General features: G+C 40.0%; 1 protein-coding gene across 8 annotated transcripts in view; it reads right to left on the bottom strand.

Moving 5' to 3' along the window:
- INPP4B (inositol polyphosphate-4-phosphatase type II B) overlaps nucleotides 1-17377 on the bottom strand; it is a 166376-nt gene extending 148999 nt beyond the window's left edge. For 6 of the 8 annotated variants that reach the window (XM_077814449.1, XM_077814450.1, XM_077814446.1 and 3 more), the window contains exons 1-3: nucleotides 17303-17362; nucleotides 14915-14987; nucleotides 7389-7536 (exon numbers count right to left, since the gene is read on the bottom strand). In XM_077814449.1, the coding sequence (XP_077670575.1) occupies nucleotides 7389-7536; nucleotides 14915-14987; nucleotides 17303-17362 (281 nt within the window). Of the gene's footprint in view, nucleotides 1-7388; nucleotides 7537-14914; nucleotides 14988-17302 lie in introns of all 8 variants that reach the window. The other 2 variants (XM_077814444.1, XM_077814443.1) reach the window with 1 other exon arrangement.
- Nucleotides 17378-18057: the final 680 nt, after the last annotated feature.

An 18057-nucleotide genomic window follows, 5' to 3' on the forward strand; every position in this document is an offset into this window, starting at 1 on the left:
ACATTGTTTCTAGATCGTATATATCATCTTTTATGGATAGGTGCATATACCTTTTTCTTTTAGTGTTAGAAAACGTGTAACATTCTATAATTGGATAGTAGATGTCAGTGGGAACTGGATGTATATATCCAAGGACAGAATTTGACCCTTATTTTTTTTACATTAATAGCTGCAAAAAGTGCACATAGAGAGGAACATATGCCCCTCTTTGTGTAAAATTCTGTGTATTAAAGTGAAATACATCACTGTATCTTGCATTTAAAAAGTGTTCTATTAGAGATCTTTGAGTTCCCCCCGTTTTCAGAGTTCTCCAAAGGTGACTCGCATTCAATCTCTGCTACTTCAACAATTAAAACAGGGAACTCTGCTTCTCTATCCTCTTCTCAGAAATCCTCCACGAATCAACATGCTTTGAAGGGAAACTACGTATTTCTTTCGCCCACCCTATTTTCTCTCTCTAGATTGGCAGCAAAGAATGTGTTTAGCATTTCATGCCCTCCTGTATTGCTGTATAGTAAAAGTAAGCTTATCTGTAGATAACATTATCACACAACAAACCACAGCATTAGAGACCATTTTAATGCACTGTAACTTTTTTCTGCAGCAAATACGTGCTGCTTTCTGGTGTGATTTTTTTTTAAGGCAGCTCTGAAAATTCCTCCTTGCTTTTTTACAGCATTAACCTTTGCTCCAAAGCTAATTATGAGCAAGAGGACAAAGAGCTACATAATTGTGGTAAATTAGTATCTTGTGTCCTTTAGACTCTAGTAAAAGGGGTTGTCTAAAGACCAGAGGTGCTATTCATTGAAAGCAATCAGTTTAATTTACACAGGACTATTTTTATTCTGTTCTGCCATTTCTCAATAGATAGGTAGAAGACAGGGTTTTCTCCAACCCACTGTTTATCAGAAAAGACATGCATATACATATGCACTAACATCTTTTCAATGACTGCACATTTTGATGCTTTAAAAAATGGACAGAGAAAGTCATTGTCATTATGTTATAGAATTACCTAGAATAAGGTTTTTAAAAGTCCTTAAGTGGGCACACACAGAAATCATGCACAGTACTAAAAAATCATGAAAAATGTCCTCAATGCAGCCTTTTCATTCTACGCCTTCCACTGTGGCTTCAATCTCTTCTGTTCTCAGTGCAATGGCTCAAGTCCCACAGTCTAAATCATTACATGCCAAATTCAAGAACATTAATACCAATTCCCAAAAGATTGAAGAGATGCTTAGGATCTCCAAAAAACAAAAACAAAAAAGAAGAAAAAAAAAGACAAATTATCAGTTTCTCTATCACACTTGAATATTAAAAAGAGAACATAGAAAAACACATGGTTTCAGAACAGGGTCTGAACTTCACCAGTATTCTGTGACATTCGAAGAAAGAATTAAGATATAACAGACAAATGGATTATGAAATATTTATTTTATTGGCTACTATATACATTTGTACAAGAAAAGTGTACTGAAGATAGACGAGAACAGATGTGCCTAATGCAGAAGGACAGCCTGATTGTGCTATCTTTGTACACCGGAAAGAGGGCTCAAGAAAAGTTCAGCACTTCATTATTGTAATTTGCTTATGGACTGTGACCATAAACACTAAGGGCCAAATTTATCCTTGGCATAAGTGGGTGCAACTCCCTTTCAGTCAAGGTTAAATTTGGTTCCCAGGGATTAACAGATCCTAGTGGTAAACTTGTGAAACATATGCCGAAAAAAGCTTCTATTGTAGTATCCTCATTCTCTCGCCATTTTGATTTATTATCAGCACAAGCTATGTTTCACTTTTGCAGAATTGTACCGTGTAGCTGCTGAAATTTTTTGCAGAATTTACCATACTTAATTGAACTTATCTGCAATCAAGTTTGAAAAAACTTATTTGCTTTTTTTACAAGAAAGATGGACATAAGCAGAAACAAACATCAATTTCCTTCATACCCTAGCCAAAATCTGCCAAAAAACACCACCACAAAGCAGAACAAACACACACCACAAACTGGAAACCCACCATAAAACCATACAAAAAATATGAAACTGAAGTCATTTCCTGGTGTACAACACAGAAACACATTCTTAATAATCATCACCACAGAGCTTCAAACAGGAAAGCAGATGGTCAGGGATGAATCCCCTAAAGTTATTAAAAAAAAAAAAAGGTCTCTGTTGGCAGGGCCTGTTGAACCCTCCTTGCTGAGTGACTTGAGTAGAATCATCCTCCAACCTCAGAACCGGACTGGACTTCAGAGCGATAGCTTATCTGACCTTAAGCCCCTGAGAGCAACTCCCTTCCCCTCCAGATTTAAGGTACCTGAAGCCCCATAAAGGGATTAACACTTGAGGGAGGGGAGGATAAGTTAAGTGAAAGGTTAGGTTGAAGTGGGAAGATCTAGGTTAAGAGATAACAGTTAAAGTGAAGCCAGTTTTGAAGAAAATATTATTTAAAATTTTCAGAAGACCCCACATTTTTTGACTGGTTCGATGTGAGCAGCAATGACAGCAGAACATTCTACCAATGATTTTGCCACCAGTGCTTTTGATGTCAATATCAATCTAAAGTTTTCATTTTTTTTTTAAAGTAATTTTCTAGGCTCTTTCCTTTTAGAGAAATCTTTCAAAACATAAACCACTGTTATGGCTGAAAGTTTGTCCGGGTGATTTACCCTAGAAATCAGTTATTCATCCATTTACAGTGTGGCCACGCCCCCCAGCTGCTATCCCACCAGCATCATAGATAGGGCCTTACCAAATTCAGGGCCCATTTTGGTCAATTTCACTGTCATAGGATTTTAAAAATAGTAAATTTCATGGTTTCAGATATTTAAATCTGAAATTTCACAGTATTGTTAACCGTGGGGTTCCCAACCAAAATGGGGTAATGGGGGGTTCACTATTGTAGGGGGCTCTCAGTATGGCCACCCTTACTTCTGTGCTGCTGCCTTCAGAGCTGAGCAGCCAGAGGGCAGCTGCTGGCCAGGCACCCAGCTCTGAAGGCAGCACCACCGCCAGCAGCAGCGCAGAAGGAAGGATGCAATACCACACCGTGCCCTGCCACACTCACTTCTGCGCCGTTGCTGGCAACAGTGCTGACTTCAGAGCTGGACTCCCAGCCAGCAGCTGCAGAGCTTCCTGCAGTCAGGGGAGAGTCCTGCAGATGGTGGATGTGACCGGGCCTTGGGAATGGCCCATGCAGAGGAAGGGGAAGTCTTCTCCCTCCCCAGCCTGTCCAGGACTAACAGCTGGAGCCTGGTGCTTGGGAGCCAAAGGGGCCTTCTACAGGCTGTGTGTGTGTGGAGGGGAGTGGTGGCCAGGGCACCCCACTGACCACAGGGCCCCAGGCAGTCGCTCACTCACCCACCTGTAAGGCCAGCCCGAAAGGGACACCCCCTCCCATACCATGCCATCTCACTTCTGCGCTGCTGTTGGCAGTGTCACTCCTTTCAAAGCTGGGCTCCTGGCCAGCAGCTGCCACTCTCTGGCCACTCAACTCTGTGAAATCGGGTTTCCCCTTCAACAGCCACATTTCACGGGGGAGATTAGATTTCATGGTCTGTGATGCATTTTTCACAGTCATGAATTTGGTAGGGCCCTAATCATGGAAGCCACTGCCTGCCAGTATTCCTACCCCAGGTTGCCGCTCTTTTTGCCCCCCATTCTGCCAAAGTATAGTGAATTTTACACACACACACACACACACACACACACACACACGCTTTCTACTAAGTTTCAACAGCTACCCTAGTAGCAACATTGAAACTGTCAGTACCTGCCCCAGCCCCGGAGCAACTGCAACTTCTGTAAATTTGTCACTGGAAAGATGATGAACAGGAGAGGGAAGCAGAGGCATGGATATTTCCTGTATGTGCTTCTGGGGAGATGTGCCACTCAGAGAGAAGACTGGGGCAGCAGATTTCTTCTACCTCTACGCTCCTGGGTCCAGCAGGTGTGGACTAGAATTCTTCTTCTTCTGAGGAAGGTTGATGAAATTTATTTATTCAGCTTTGGCAGGCACGCAGATGCCATGCTGATGGGCGCCAGATAAGACAGACACACTTCTATTATTTACTCTTCCAATGTCACTTTCTTATTTTAATAAGAGTACTAAATTATAGTTAAAATGTAAACACCTGTTATTTTATGTTGTTATAGCCTCACCCAAGAAGCTCATTATTACAATACAATACTTCCTACTTCTGTAATGGTTTGGTAATGTTAATGCACAAGAAACAATATAGGTGAAATAATCCCTTACTATTTTGACCAATGAAAATTAGGAAAGCAATTGAACTGTGCAGCCAGAGTAACTTGATTTCAACACTTTATGTAAAAAACAAAAAACTAAACCAAACCAAACCCAGAACACTTGTATTCCCAAACAGGGACAGGCTATCCATTTTATAAATGCATAAACAATATTAAAGAGTAGAATCAAATACTATAATAATTCATCTAAGCTTTATATCATACCCTCATCATTGTATCTGAAGAAAATCATAGAAATGTTGGACTGGAAGGGATATCTAGTTCAATTCTCTGCCTAGATATTGTCTAGACCATTCCTGACAGGTATTTGTCTAACCTCTTCTTAAAAACCTCCAATGATGAGATTCCACAACCTCCCTTGGTAACTTGTTCCAGTGCTTAACTACCCTTACAGTAAGGAAGTTTGTTCTCATGTATAACCTAAATCACCCTTGCTGCATTTTAAGCCCTTAACTTCTTGTCCTATTCTCAGTGGCTAGGGAGAACAATGTATCACCCTCCTCTTTATAACAACCTTTTACCAACTTGAAGACTTATGTCCCCCTTAAGTCTTCTCTTTGCCAAACTAAACAAACAATTTTTTCAATCTTTCCTCATACGTCATGTTTTCTAGACCTTTCATTATTTTTATTTCTCTCCCTCTGGACTTTCCCCAATTTGTCCTCATCTTTCCTGAAGTGTGGTGCCCAGAATTGGACACAGTACACCAGCTGAGGCCTTATGACTGCTGAGTAGACTGCTGCTAATACACCCCAGAATGATGTTTGCTTTTTTTGCAACGGTGTTACATTGTTGACTCACATTTAGTTTGTGATCCACTATAACCCCCAGATCCTCTTCTGCAGTATCCATCCTAGGCAATCATTTACCATTTTGTATGTGTGCCACTGATTATTCCTTCCAAAGTGTAGTACGTTGCATTTGTCCTTATTGAATTTCATCCTGTTTATTTGAGACCATTTCTCCAGTTTGTCAAGATCGGTTTGACTTCTAGGACAGGAATGCTGTCCTCCAAAATGTTTGAAACCCCTCCTAGCTTGGTATTGTCCAAAAACTTTGTAAATGTATACACTAAGTCATTATCCAAAGTATTTATGAAGATATTGAATAGAACTGGACCAAGGACAGATCCCTGCAGTATCCCACTCAATATCCTCTTCCAGCTTGACTGAACTATTGATAACCACTGTCTGAGTTGGCTTTTCCAGCCAGTTGTGCATCCACCTTATAGTAGGTTCATCGAGGCTATATTTCTCTAGTTTGTTTATGAGATGATCATGTGAGATAATATCAAAAGCTTTACTAAAGTCAAGATATATCACATCTATTGCTTCCCCCCCTATTTACAAGACTTGTTACCACGTCAAAGGAGGATACTAGGCTGGTCTGACACGATTTGTTCTTGACAAATCCACCGTATCACTTAATTTTCTTCTACGTACTGATTATTTGTTCCATTGTTTTTCTGGGTATCAAAGTTAAGATGACTTGTCTATAATTCCCTGGTTGTCCTCATTCCTCTTTTTTATAGATGGGTACTATATTTGACCTTTTCCAGTCCTCTGGGATCTCTCCTGTCTTCCCCAAGTTCTCAACGATAATTGCTAAAGGCTCAGAGATCTCTTCAGCCAGTTCCTTAAGTATTCTATGGTCCTATCCACTTGAAAACCTGTCTAAGTAATGCTTGTTCTTTTCCCCTTTTTAGCCTCAGATCCTATCCCAGTTACACTCATGTTTCACTATATTAGTCATCCAATCACTACTAACCTTTCTGGTGAAAACTGAAACAAAAAAGACATTTAACACTTTGTTCATTGCTGTATTTTCCATTATTGTCTTTGCCACCTTATTGTGTAATGGGTTGATCCTGTCCTTGGTCTTCCTCTTGCTTCTCTTGTATTTATAAAATGTTCTTCATGTCCTTAGGTAGTCTAATCTAATTTTTTGCCTTGACCTTTCTCATTTGTCCATACAAGCTTGTGTTGTTTTATTTATGTTCATAATTTGACCTAGTTTCCACTTTTTCTAGGACTCTTTTTTTGAGTTTCAGGTTTGTTGAAGATCTCCTGATTAAGCCAGGGTGAATACCTTCAGTATGACTAAGTGCTGGATCCACCACTGCTGACAACAAGAGGAGTTTTGCCATTGACTTCAGGAGGTATTGTAGGATGATTCTGGCCCTCACACGCTGCTCCAGTAGCATATAGGGGGTGCAGTGGAGTTCCAAAAAACCATGGTGAAAATTCTTCCACTGCAGGAGCTGCATAGAACCTATGTATGTAGCCCAAGATCCCCCCACCTTGCAAGCCCCACTGAAGTCATGCTAGGGAGCGAAGAGGATGGATTGTGGCTATGGTGTTGTTACTTAGCATCTATGAAAATTCTGTGCAGCACTGCAGCCCATGGGCATCCACAGGCAGGCAGCTGTCTCAGCCCTGACAGCAGCCAGGAATCTGGGTGCCACAAAAGTGGATTAATGCCACCTTTGGCTCCTGCCCACCTTTCCCTGCACTGTGTTTTCTGTTATGCTCCTGGGAGGTCCTTTTTGATTAGATAGCTACATTAATATAAGAAGATTGTACAAAGCACAACATTTGAAACCTGGCACACTTTTAACTAACAAATATAAATTAATTATAGGAAAGTGATGTACATATTCGCTACTCCTACACTTAATTCCAACTGTGTTGCATCTTATTGCTTGTGTTGTAGTAATCTGCACCACTGATGCTGCTAGGCATAAAGCCAAGCTCTCTAAAGAGCAGTTCACACCATGTCATGTGTTACTGTGATTATAAAATGTTAATTATTCAAAATATTTGTATTATTAATCAAACGTTGATTCTCAGAAGATCAGAGCCATGATTGTATTTGGCACAACTCACTGCTCAGAAATTTATAGTCACTAGCCTCTTAGAATTTCTGAGAAACGAATTGTGTTGATTACTGTCATAGCTATGAATTATCAGCCAATGAGATCATCATATTTCCTTACTCATTTCATAAAATATTTTCGTTTACCTTCATCAATAATCATGTATATTACCTCAACTAAGAAATAATGCCTAAGAAAAGATATTAACAGTCTTTATTTTGTAATTTTGTTACCCTTACCTTCTCATATCCTCCTTTATGTGCAGATTGATCAATTCCTTGGGAACATGGAAAGAAAGAGTGCTCTCAGACATCTGTTCTCGGATATGCAGCCACTTGTTGTCAGAAGTGGGAAATCTATATAACTTACAGATTGGGTTTTTTAACACTGTAGAAAAGAAGAAATGATGGCACTGCTTAATTGTGGCTATATGTTTCTTTCAGAAGCGACTACTATGGTTTAGTCCACAAAGGTAACGTTATTTCTCTGTCCTCCTGTATTTCCAAACTTAAGTCCAAAGATAAATGTATTATTCATTAAAAGCATAGCACTGAAGGCTGCACTAGCCAGTGCAGTAGATAATTAAATTCTACCTAGTACAGTAGGTATCTGGTACATTTATCATTACTGCTGCAGTAAGAATGCAAGCTCAAGCTCTCTAGCACATATTCATGGGACAAAAGTAAAAAAGCAAATTAACTGATGTGAAATCTCATGCTAAGAGCTGGTAACATTATCTGTAACCATCTGCAAGGTGTGTTATTGAACTCTCAGGCTTCCATACAGTTGAAACCATACAGGGCAGATGCAGCATATCCCAAAACGATTTAGATATTATGGTATATCCTTCCCTAGATACACATACACAAAGGTCATTAACACAAACAGGTGTTGCATATGCATTTTAAGAGGAAAATATGCCTCCCTGATATGTTACTGCAGTCTAGCACCCTGCAGAACTGTATGTAACAATCTGGGCTCAATCCTGCAAGGCGCTGAGCACTCTGTCCCTAATCCAGAAAAGGTATTACTCTTGTGCTTAAATTCTTTGTGATGGAGTGCCTAGGTCTCAGCACCTGCACTTTTAAGCCTAAGAACAGCATGTTTTTTCTCTCAGATCTGCTGCACAGTCATATTTTCATCAAAATTGCACAATGATGCTCTATAATGAGCCTGTGCAATTCCTGTGCTCTCCTTATCTCTGCCCTTGAGCCCTTTTCCTGTGCTCTACCGATTCTCCAGAAGAAGTACACAGGGGAAACCTAGAAAAGATACCTTTTCTTTTACTTCCTAGATAAGCTTACTGGGAGATAAATGTTTGTCATTAAAACACACACACACACACACACACACACACCAGCTGCTTTTTAATTCAGAATGACTTTAGACTGCAATCTGAACCCTCCAACAATATCTCTCCATCAAGTTACTAATCTTTTCACATTACTGGTAAAAGCTGCCTTGGACCAGCCTCTCATCGATCCTGACACTCACTATTGTATAGTTCATAGATTCATAGATTCATAGATATTTAGGTCAGAAGGGACCATTATGATCATCTAGTCTGACCTCCTGCACAACGCAGGCCACAGAATTTCACCCACCACTCCTACAAAAAAAACCTCACACCTATATCTGTGCTATTGAAGTCCTCAAATTGTAGTTTAAAGACCTCAAGGAGCAGAGAATCCTCCAGCAAGTGACCCGTGCCCCATGCTACAGAGGAAGGCGAAAAACCTCCAGGGCCTCTTCCAATCTGCCCTGGAGGAAAATTCCTTCCCGACCCCAAATATGGCGATCAGCTAAACCCTGAGCATATGGGCAAGATTCATCAGCCAGATACTACAGAAAATTCTTTCCCAGAAAATTCTTTCCCAGGTAACTTGGATCTTACCCCATCTAAAACCCATCACAGGCCATTGGGCCTATTTACCATGAAAGTTCAAAGAAATGCATTACCTGTGATCAATCTGAAGAAAATGTTGCTCTTAAAAGCACATCAACAAGTGGAACTTGCAACCTACATTACAACTCACTACTCTGAGAAGTGCTCTCTCTCATTATTGCCTATGTACACTGATTCATGCAACATGAATAACACAGCTATAATTAACAAAGGCCAAACCATCAATGATTCACAAATGCACTTTTAAAAAAAACAGACTTGTTATGAAAATTAAAAAAAAAAACACTCCAGAAAAGGACTGAGATAAAACTAGAGGATTTACATAAACGAGATGATTACTGGTAGGCAAAGTTACAACTCACTTCATAAAGAACCAATATTGCTCATGCTCATTTTTAAACAGCTCTTGTTTATTTCCAGGAACTGCCCTTTTTCTCTGGTTTTGAAGAAATTTCATGAAACTACTCTTCTTCCACATAAAACTTAAGATCTCCAAGGTATCAACCTCTTTTTTATTAATAAGAAATTTACTTCTAAACTAAATTATTTAATATTAACAAAGAATAATTTTTAAAAGCAAACATAATAATTCTTAATGGTGTTTAGCACAGATGAACAGCAGCATTTTTTGTCTACAGATCTCAAAGTACCTATACAAAAGTGATCAGGCATTATTGTTTTCATTTTACAGGCGAAGGAAACTGAGACATGGAGGTTAAATGACTTGTCCAAGGTCACAAAGTATTTTTTTTCTAGTGCCTTATCCACTGTGATAGACGTCTGGGATTCAGAAGGATATATGCAAAATATCACTTGGTTCAAACACAATGAAACATTTCTTATTTTTTCTCTTTTGTTGTGACTTTAAGTTCATGAAAGATGTTTTATTGACAGCACTGAAGTCCTGTCTTAATCCATAGAACTGGCACTACACAGCAGTGTAAAATATCCCAATGTTCCTTAACCAAGACATGGAGTGACAAGCTTCAGACTTGAAAGGATAGTTCATATGTGTGGCTGATTCTGTTTTTTGCCAATGAGCAGAAAGCTGCCAACATGTGTGTCAACTCTAGTGCTTACTGTAATGTAGGAATCTGTTCACTATGAGTACATTTCAGATGCTAAACTAGACATGAAAAGCTCTATACCATATTTAGCTTTATGGGGCATCCCATCCCTGTGTAACTTTTTGAATATTTGAAACATTTTCAAGAAAGAACCTGTAAATTTGCACTCACAACATGTAATAACTCACATTTGCCTGTGCAAACACAATGCACACTTAACTGCTATATCTGTGCATACAAATACTGTTTGTGTTTGCAAACACAGGAATCTGTATGTGCAATAATGCCAAAAAACTTTATAAAAGGGCCACCTTGAAAATTTGGCTCTAGAGTTTTTCTTTTTGCATTTAACCAGAGTATAGGCAACACAAAAACTAGTGAACAATTGTTGTTGTTGTATTGTCATCCTAGAAGTGTCTCCAGTGCTGACAAATGGCCAAAACTGCTATCTGCAAGCAGGGCCATCCTTCCCTATATGCAAAGGACGCAGCTGCGTAGGGCACCAGGAAATTTGGGTCACCTGTTGCTCCAACCCCTGGTCTGGCTCTTCCCCAGGCCCACACCCCTGCTCTGCCCCAGCCCCGTCCCTTCCCCGCCCCCACTCCCCTGAAGATTGCAGCCAGGCCCGACCCTGCACTCACCACATGGTAAGTGGAGCGACCTGGCCCCAGCCTGCTCCGCTCCCCTGGCTCCCAGCCACGCCGCCGGCGAGTGCTGGGGGGCGGTTACCCCTCTCCCCAAGCCTGGGAGCCAGGGAAGCAGAGCAGGCTGGTGTCAGGTCACTCCACTTCCCACAGGAAGTGGCCAGCCCCCGTCCCTCATGGAGGCCTGGGGCCAGCCCCTGCCACTCCTCCCCATGGAGGCCTGGGGCCCCATACCCCCCCCACCCCATGCGGGGGGCTGCATAGGGCACCAAAACCAGGGACGGCCCTGTCCGCAAGCTCAAGAGAAGCATTTCAATTGAAAACTCTGGATCATATCTTGCAAACCTTTGCCCAATACAGGAGTCAAGTAGTCTTATTTGCAGCTTTGTCAACTCTTGTGATTTCTTTGAGAATTTTCAGATATTTGGAATTTTTCTTAAAGCCCCAGCTCTTGGAGTTAGGTGATTATGTAACAATCTTGCTTTTTTTTTTTTTTTTTTTGGTTGCTTTGTTTTTTTAAGTTTCTAGACCTCATGGTTAGGGAGAAAAGCTTAGAAAACTTTAAAGGCTGAAAGCCAGAAGACAAATTAAAAAGCACCCCAAATTTATTATTGTTTAAATCTCATTATTTTTAAGACAGTCTCATGATTTTGAGGGGGTGTGCCTCATGACTTTTGAACGTTTGGCCTTGACAGCAATGCATTTAGCTTTTCTAACATATGGAGTAAAGGCTTGCCCAATCCAAAACTCCCTACATTTATAAAACTGTGAAATTTATGTAAAGAGAGACTTGCTTATGTACGAACTTTCAAAACATTTCACTGAGCAAAATGGAAAAAGTTCTCTTTTAAAAGTGTGGAAGCCAGGAAATCACTGCTATGTATTTAACAACCTGCATTTTCTGACATTCTCACTGTAAATGTAAAGACCTCAGTATTTTCTGTTCCTTGGAAATCATTTACTTCTCCACATGCTATTCTTCACCCCCCACTTCAAATAAAACTTAAAAAACAAAAAGTGAACATTATTTCTTGTTTGAACTTCTGTTCACTGTCTAATGAAGATCAAAGCAAACTACCGTCATGTTGTAAATTCTCATACTGTTGCTATGTATGGATTTTTCCCTCTAGAATAAAAGCAAGTATACATATTATTTCAGAAAAAAATAACTTCAGTTTTGTTCATTTTTATTAGATTTCAGTTACTTTTCTCCTCTTTCACACCTTTACTTGAAAAACATGGGAGAAAATTATTTTAATTTCCAGTTTTATAAATGGATAAGTGAATTTTTAATAGTATAAATGAAGTCTTGAGGTAAAAATGGAATAATGATGAGGCTCTATGAGATATGACATTCATTCACATCACTCAAGAAGTGCTTCACAACTCACTTGAGGTCTATGAGTTTCATGTATTAAGATCCAGTCTTGAGATGGATGCCAATGTCCTACTATGCCTACTACCACTACTACTTTTTTTTTTTTTTTTTTTAAAGTTTCATAGTTTCCCTGCCATGATAAACAACTCAAGACAGAGTCTCAAAAATTGATACTGTAATACACGTATATAGGTACACACACAGTATATTACTCCTGGGGGAATTTCGTGCCACTGTGCAATGCAGAATTTGCGCAGAATTAATGTTCTGCACAGAATTTCATATTTTTCCCTGCAGAATTGGGGCTGCAGAGCTGCTGGTGTCAGTAGGGGGCCACTAGACTCTGCAGAGCCCAGCTCTCCAGCTCAAAGTGAGCAGAGCACCCAGCCCAGCAGGGATGGAGGCTCTGCAGCTCTGGCTGCCTGACTTGATCCTCATGAGCCCAGGGACAGGACAGGGCCTGGGAGACCCAGCTCTGGCAAAGGGTGAGGAAGGGCAGGGCCACACCACTTCCCCTGGTGGGACAGTAAAGAAGCTGAGGGGAGGGAGGCTGCAGGTGTCTGGGATGGGGGGGGGGGGAGGTTCCCCACAGCTAGGCTCTGAGGGGAGAGGAGTGAGGGTGTCTGGGCTCTGGGAGTGCCCCACGGCTGGGCTGTGGGAAGAGAGGGGGTGAGTGTCTGGGTTCTGGGGGGGCCACACATAGCCCCCTCCAGCACCTCCCAGCTGGAACTGGGTCGTCGTAGGGGTTTCTTTAACTCTGTACTCCTGGGGGAATCTTTTTTGTTGTTGTCTGTATTGTTGACATACATTTTGAAATAAATTACCAAAATAACTGAAACTGGAGTGTTATTTTGGCAAATAAAATATGCGGAATTTAAAAATATTGTGCACAGAATTTTTAATTTTTTTGGTGCAGAATTCCCCAAGGAGTAAGTATATACAGTGTAGTATACACACACCAGAAAGAGAGACACTGTTGTACACATTTACACATACAGAAAGAGAGGGAAAGCGTGAGGTATATAGAGAACATACATATGGGGAGAGAGACAGAGAGAGATTCATATAAACCCAGATTTGTCGAGGTGATATCTATGTAATAAATTATAAAGCCATGTGATAAACTAATTTATCATGCATCTCTGATTCATAGGTAAAGTTCAGGTCACGTTACGAATCTCTCCCAGCCCCTAATCTCCCCCAAGTAGCTTCAATTAAAAAAAAAATTAAAAAAAAAAAAATCAAGCAACCAGAAAAATATTTTCCATTCTCCCCCAATATGTGGGTTTCTCCCCCTCAAAACAAAACAAAACAAAAAAAACCACCAGAGGCCCAGGATGGGCAAGACTCCTTACTGGATCTGTAACAGGTTTTTTATACATAAAAATGTCAGTTTTAAAATCCTGTATCTCAGAGTCATGCAGAACTAAAAATAGCAGCTTTACACGGTTACAGAGAGGCTTCCCATAATGGTTTCAAAGTTCACAAGAAGTATACTGTGATATTTTAAATATAAGGAAAAGTTATTTCAAGTCATTTTTAGAGGTTTCTATGATGCCCTGTGAGACTTGAGCACTTGGACTCATGGTAAATAAGGCTTTACAGGTTTTTAAAAAACATATTTCTATCTGTAATGTGGTGCAAAAAGAATACATGCTGGTGTGGTGTGTTTAGGGTGACCTGCATAGCTTTTTTTGTGGCTTTGTTACTGCTGAGGGATGTAAACTCCTACATTCAGGCTGATAACACTTTTAGAGCACTCCACTGCATCATGTAATCTCTCTTGGTATAATGAGAAAGAGAGCGAAATGGGCTGAGCATACAGACACTTCAAACCAAAGTCTGAAGTGAGCTCCGGAGCAGTTTCTGAACTCAGAATGCCCTGCCAGCAGCCCCTTCCTTTTAAAATCACAGAACTTTCAAGACAATCTCAGATAACATCGTATAAACAGTGGGAGAGGTGTACTCAGGAGTCAAATAATGTGTGTGCAATTATAACTACTTTATAGTCATTAACACAACACCATACGTTGCAAAAAACGGTAGGCCTCATCCAATGCTCACTGAAGTCAGTTGATGAAGTGAGCTGAAACTCACGAAAGCTTATGCACAAATAAATTTGTTAGTCTCTAAGGTGCCACAAGTCCTCTTTTTCTTTTTGCGGATACCGACTAACACGGCTGATACTCTGAAACCTGAAGTCAACTGGAGTCTTTCCACTGACTTCAATAGGCATTGGATTGGGCTCCAAATGTGAGAGTAATTCAGCAGAGAACCGCTAAGTCTTACTTTTCAGGGCCAGTTTCTGCAAATCCTTCCTCACACAAGTAGTCAACTGGACTTTACTCCAGCGAGTGAAGAAAGCTTCCAGGAGCAGGGGTTTCAGGAAAACACTTTAAATCTCTAATAGTTCTGAAACTTTTCAAAACTGGTATTGTTGTATAGCAGCACTTTGTCTTGGAATCAAATAGAAATCTACTCAAAATGCATTACAATATATACATAAAAGAATTAAAAACATCTTGTTGTTTGAACTGCTAAAATGCCCTTTGAACATCTTTTGTAGTTTGCTTTTATTAAACATTCATTGGCTGGTGCTTATATAGATGCAAATGTTAAACTTCAAATGAACATTAAATGGGGCACAACATTTTAAAAGTGCTCTGTTCAAAATCCTTGTATGCATGAGATTTCGGTGGTTTACCCTAAGTTCTCGCACTAAAAAAGATAACCTAATTATTTAAAGAATTGTTGATGTTATAACACATACCTGCATTTAATAGAGGTACGCTGTCTTTACCACTTATGCCTTCAGGTGCTGTACATTCACACATCAATGCACACTACAAAAGAAAAGATGTAACACTTTGAAAGGAAACATAACCACAAATGGAATTTTTCAGAAGTTGCTGCAAAGAAACAGCTAAAACAGCTAAATATGAATGGCTTTGGGCAAAATATTTGTGATAAGCTATATTTCCAACCCTACCTGTTTTGTACAGCAATTTTATTTTTAATTACTGATTTTCTTTTTCCCTGTACAACTCAGTTGTAATATTTAATAATAGGTCGTAACACTGGAGTCTCTGTACAGAAGACAGCAAAACACGAAGGATTGTCCCAAAATGCTGTAGACAGAACTTTCCAACAAGACAATAGCAGAGTATAAAACAATTTTTGACAAGTTATATAATTTCAAAGGAATTTCTTTCAAGAGTTGCTCTCAAAATCACAGCAGACAGGCAGTATTATTTAGTACAAAAGCTATTTTAAATGAGGGTTGGGCGGAAAGGGCGGGAATTTTTTTTTTTTTTTTACTGTCCTCTTTCCTCACTTGATGATTTCATCTCTTAGCACTACTTACTTTTACATAATCTTCTAAACCATTTTTAATGGTTCCTCTTCTGGCTTCACACTCATGTATAATTCTGAGCTCTAATGTTTTAAGAAAGCTGTATTTTTAAATATTGTCAGCTGTTTTTTTTTTTTTTTTTCCCTTTCAAAGGCAGCACACCAACTTCTGTTGTGTTATTGTATTTCTTTTAGGTCTAAATCCTAAACAACATACAGACAGACAAAGCATATAGCTATGCTTTGCATCATTCTGTTTAGTGCAGAATAAGATAGAAGGAATCTTTCCTTCATGTTTTGGAAAGGCTGACAAAGTACTTTTTAGCTTCTACTGCAACAGTAAGGCAGCCACAGCCTCTGGTGGCTGCTGCCATGCCCCCTTTCCACAGGGAGGTGTGAGAGAGGGAAAACAGATTTATATAGCAGCAGATATTCTGCTCTCATCTGTGCCTCTTCCATAGCCTTCCCAGCCTTGGCCCTATCTGCCCCCCATGCTCTCTAGCGCAAGGGGAACCCCTATGAATCAAAGCTCTGTACTATGCAAGGAATTCTGTCCTTCTGCACAGCAGAACCACATGGGTTACACTGGCAGGAGACGGTCTGCAGCCAAGGAATCAGTGATTAGTATAATAAATTCTTGTTCAAGGTGACTTTTAGTATTTCCCCCCTCTATTTTGGGCTGACCTTGCACTTAGTAAAATGTTCAGGGCTTACTAGCATCAGGACAGAAATCTCTACTAATACTAGTAATTCCTCACCCTACTCTGAATTCTGAATGGTATTAACAGCCAGATCCTCGAGTAAACATCTGGTCATAGGAGGGTTGTGAGTGTTCTGTGAAAGGGTTTGTAAGCAAGGGGGAGACGTTGCCCTTTGGAGGTGGTCTGTTTTGTACCAATCAACATCCCAGATCTGGGGTTGGCTACCAGTTTCCTTCTGCCTGAATGTGCAGACTTTCAGCTACTGAATAGTATACCCAGTTCAAAACTAATTGGTTGGGGGTATTTCAATATACTGATGAGGAAGTAGTGTGACTTCCTCAAAAGTTGTCTCTGGAATTGAACTCTCACCTCTTTGCGCACACAAACACGAAATTGGGTAACTGTGTCTCACTTAATTTACACATGAAAATACCCATTTACACACATTAACAAATGCATTCAAAGACCACTGAAACTATGGCTGTAACAAGTTTGCTGTGTTCTTCTCTCAACCCACCCCATCAACAAGTATTGGAACACAGCAAGGAGATTTAATTAATTAATTCCTGCAGACTCACTATGGTAGCTATAGCTCATTAACTGCCTCTGCTAAATAACAGGGCTTGGGGACGAGGGGAGTGGTCCTCTCACAGGAGAGGAATCTAGATTGGAGGGCTGAGCTGCATCAAGAGAGGAATAGCCTGGGAAGGCAGCTTGGCTTATAATTCATCTTATGTATTTTGTGCTTATTAATAAAGCCAAACCCAAGTTCTGACCTTTCACAACATTAGTGCCTCATACTACATTCTGACAGCTCTCAAGTAGTGGTTAATTATGGTTGATTGAGGCTTAAATGAATGCCTTTGTTCTAACAAAACAGAGGGGGAAAGTTTGAGAATAGAATATCACTTGGCACAGCTCTATGCCAATGTATTTTGAATACAGAGAGCTGAGCAAACATATTGTACTTCACTCCAGCGCTGATTTCTCATTTAGCTTTTTTGAATAATGAGAACTTAAACCCCAGTGTGGTATTAGTAATATAGGCATCTGGCACCACTGATCATTCTAATTTAATTTGTTCAATGAGCTGACTGATTTCATACCTTTTGTCCCTGCACATCTGTTATGATGTGGTCTACTTCCCCTTCCTCTATCTCCCCCATCTTCACAAGGCTGACGTCAATGGTACCAACTGTCTTTCCACCATCAGGAGTCCTGAAACCAAAAATAATTAAAATTAAAAAGTTTATTCTTCAGCAGCCTCTCGTCACTTCAATACAAATATTTATGTCAGTACACATTTGCTCTTCCATTCATTTTGTAGCCGCTTTCATTTGTATTAAACTCATTTTCTACTACCATAAAGTAAATGGTAACAATAGGACAGGAATATATATGTCCAACACTGCTTATAACAAGGAGAACTTTGAATATATTAGTTAAAACTCTAGATGGGCAAGTGCTCCCTAAAAGAAGATGGAACTCTTCCACAAATACAATGAATGTTCTAAATATTCTTCTGACTACACTTAAAAAGCTACAGCAGTTCTGCACGCCACCATAGCACTTTAGTAGCTTTAAAGATGCTACTTTCTTATGACTAGTGTAATTAATCCACCTCCACAAGAAGCAGTAGCTATGTCAATGGGAGAAGATCTCCCGTTGACATAATGCTGTCTACACCAGGGATTAGGTCAGTATAACTACATTGCTCGGGGGCATGGATTTTTCTGCAGTTATGCCAATGTGAGTTTGTAATGCAGACCTGGCCTAGGGTACTACTAAGAAAACTCCATTACACACTGTGCCAATGCCCCATTTTATAATCTGCCAATTTACTGCACACATCGATTACTTT

This window comes from Eretmochelys imbricata, chromosome 4 (assembly GCF_965152235.1).
Source record: "Eretmochelys imbricata isolate rEreImb1 chromosome 4, rEreImb1.hap1, whole genome shotgun sequence".
Lineage (NCBI taxonomy): Eukaryota > Metazoa > Chordata > Testudines > Cheloniidae > Eretmochelys > Eretmochelys imbricata.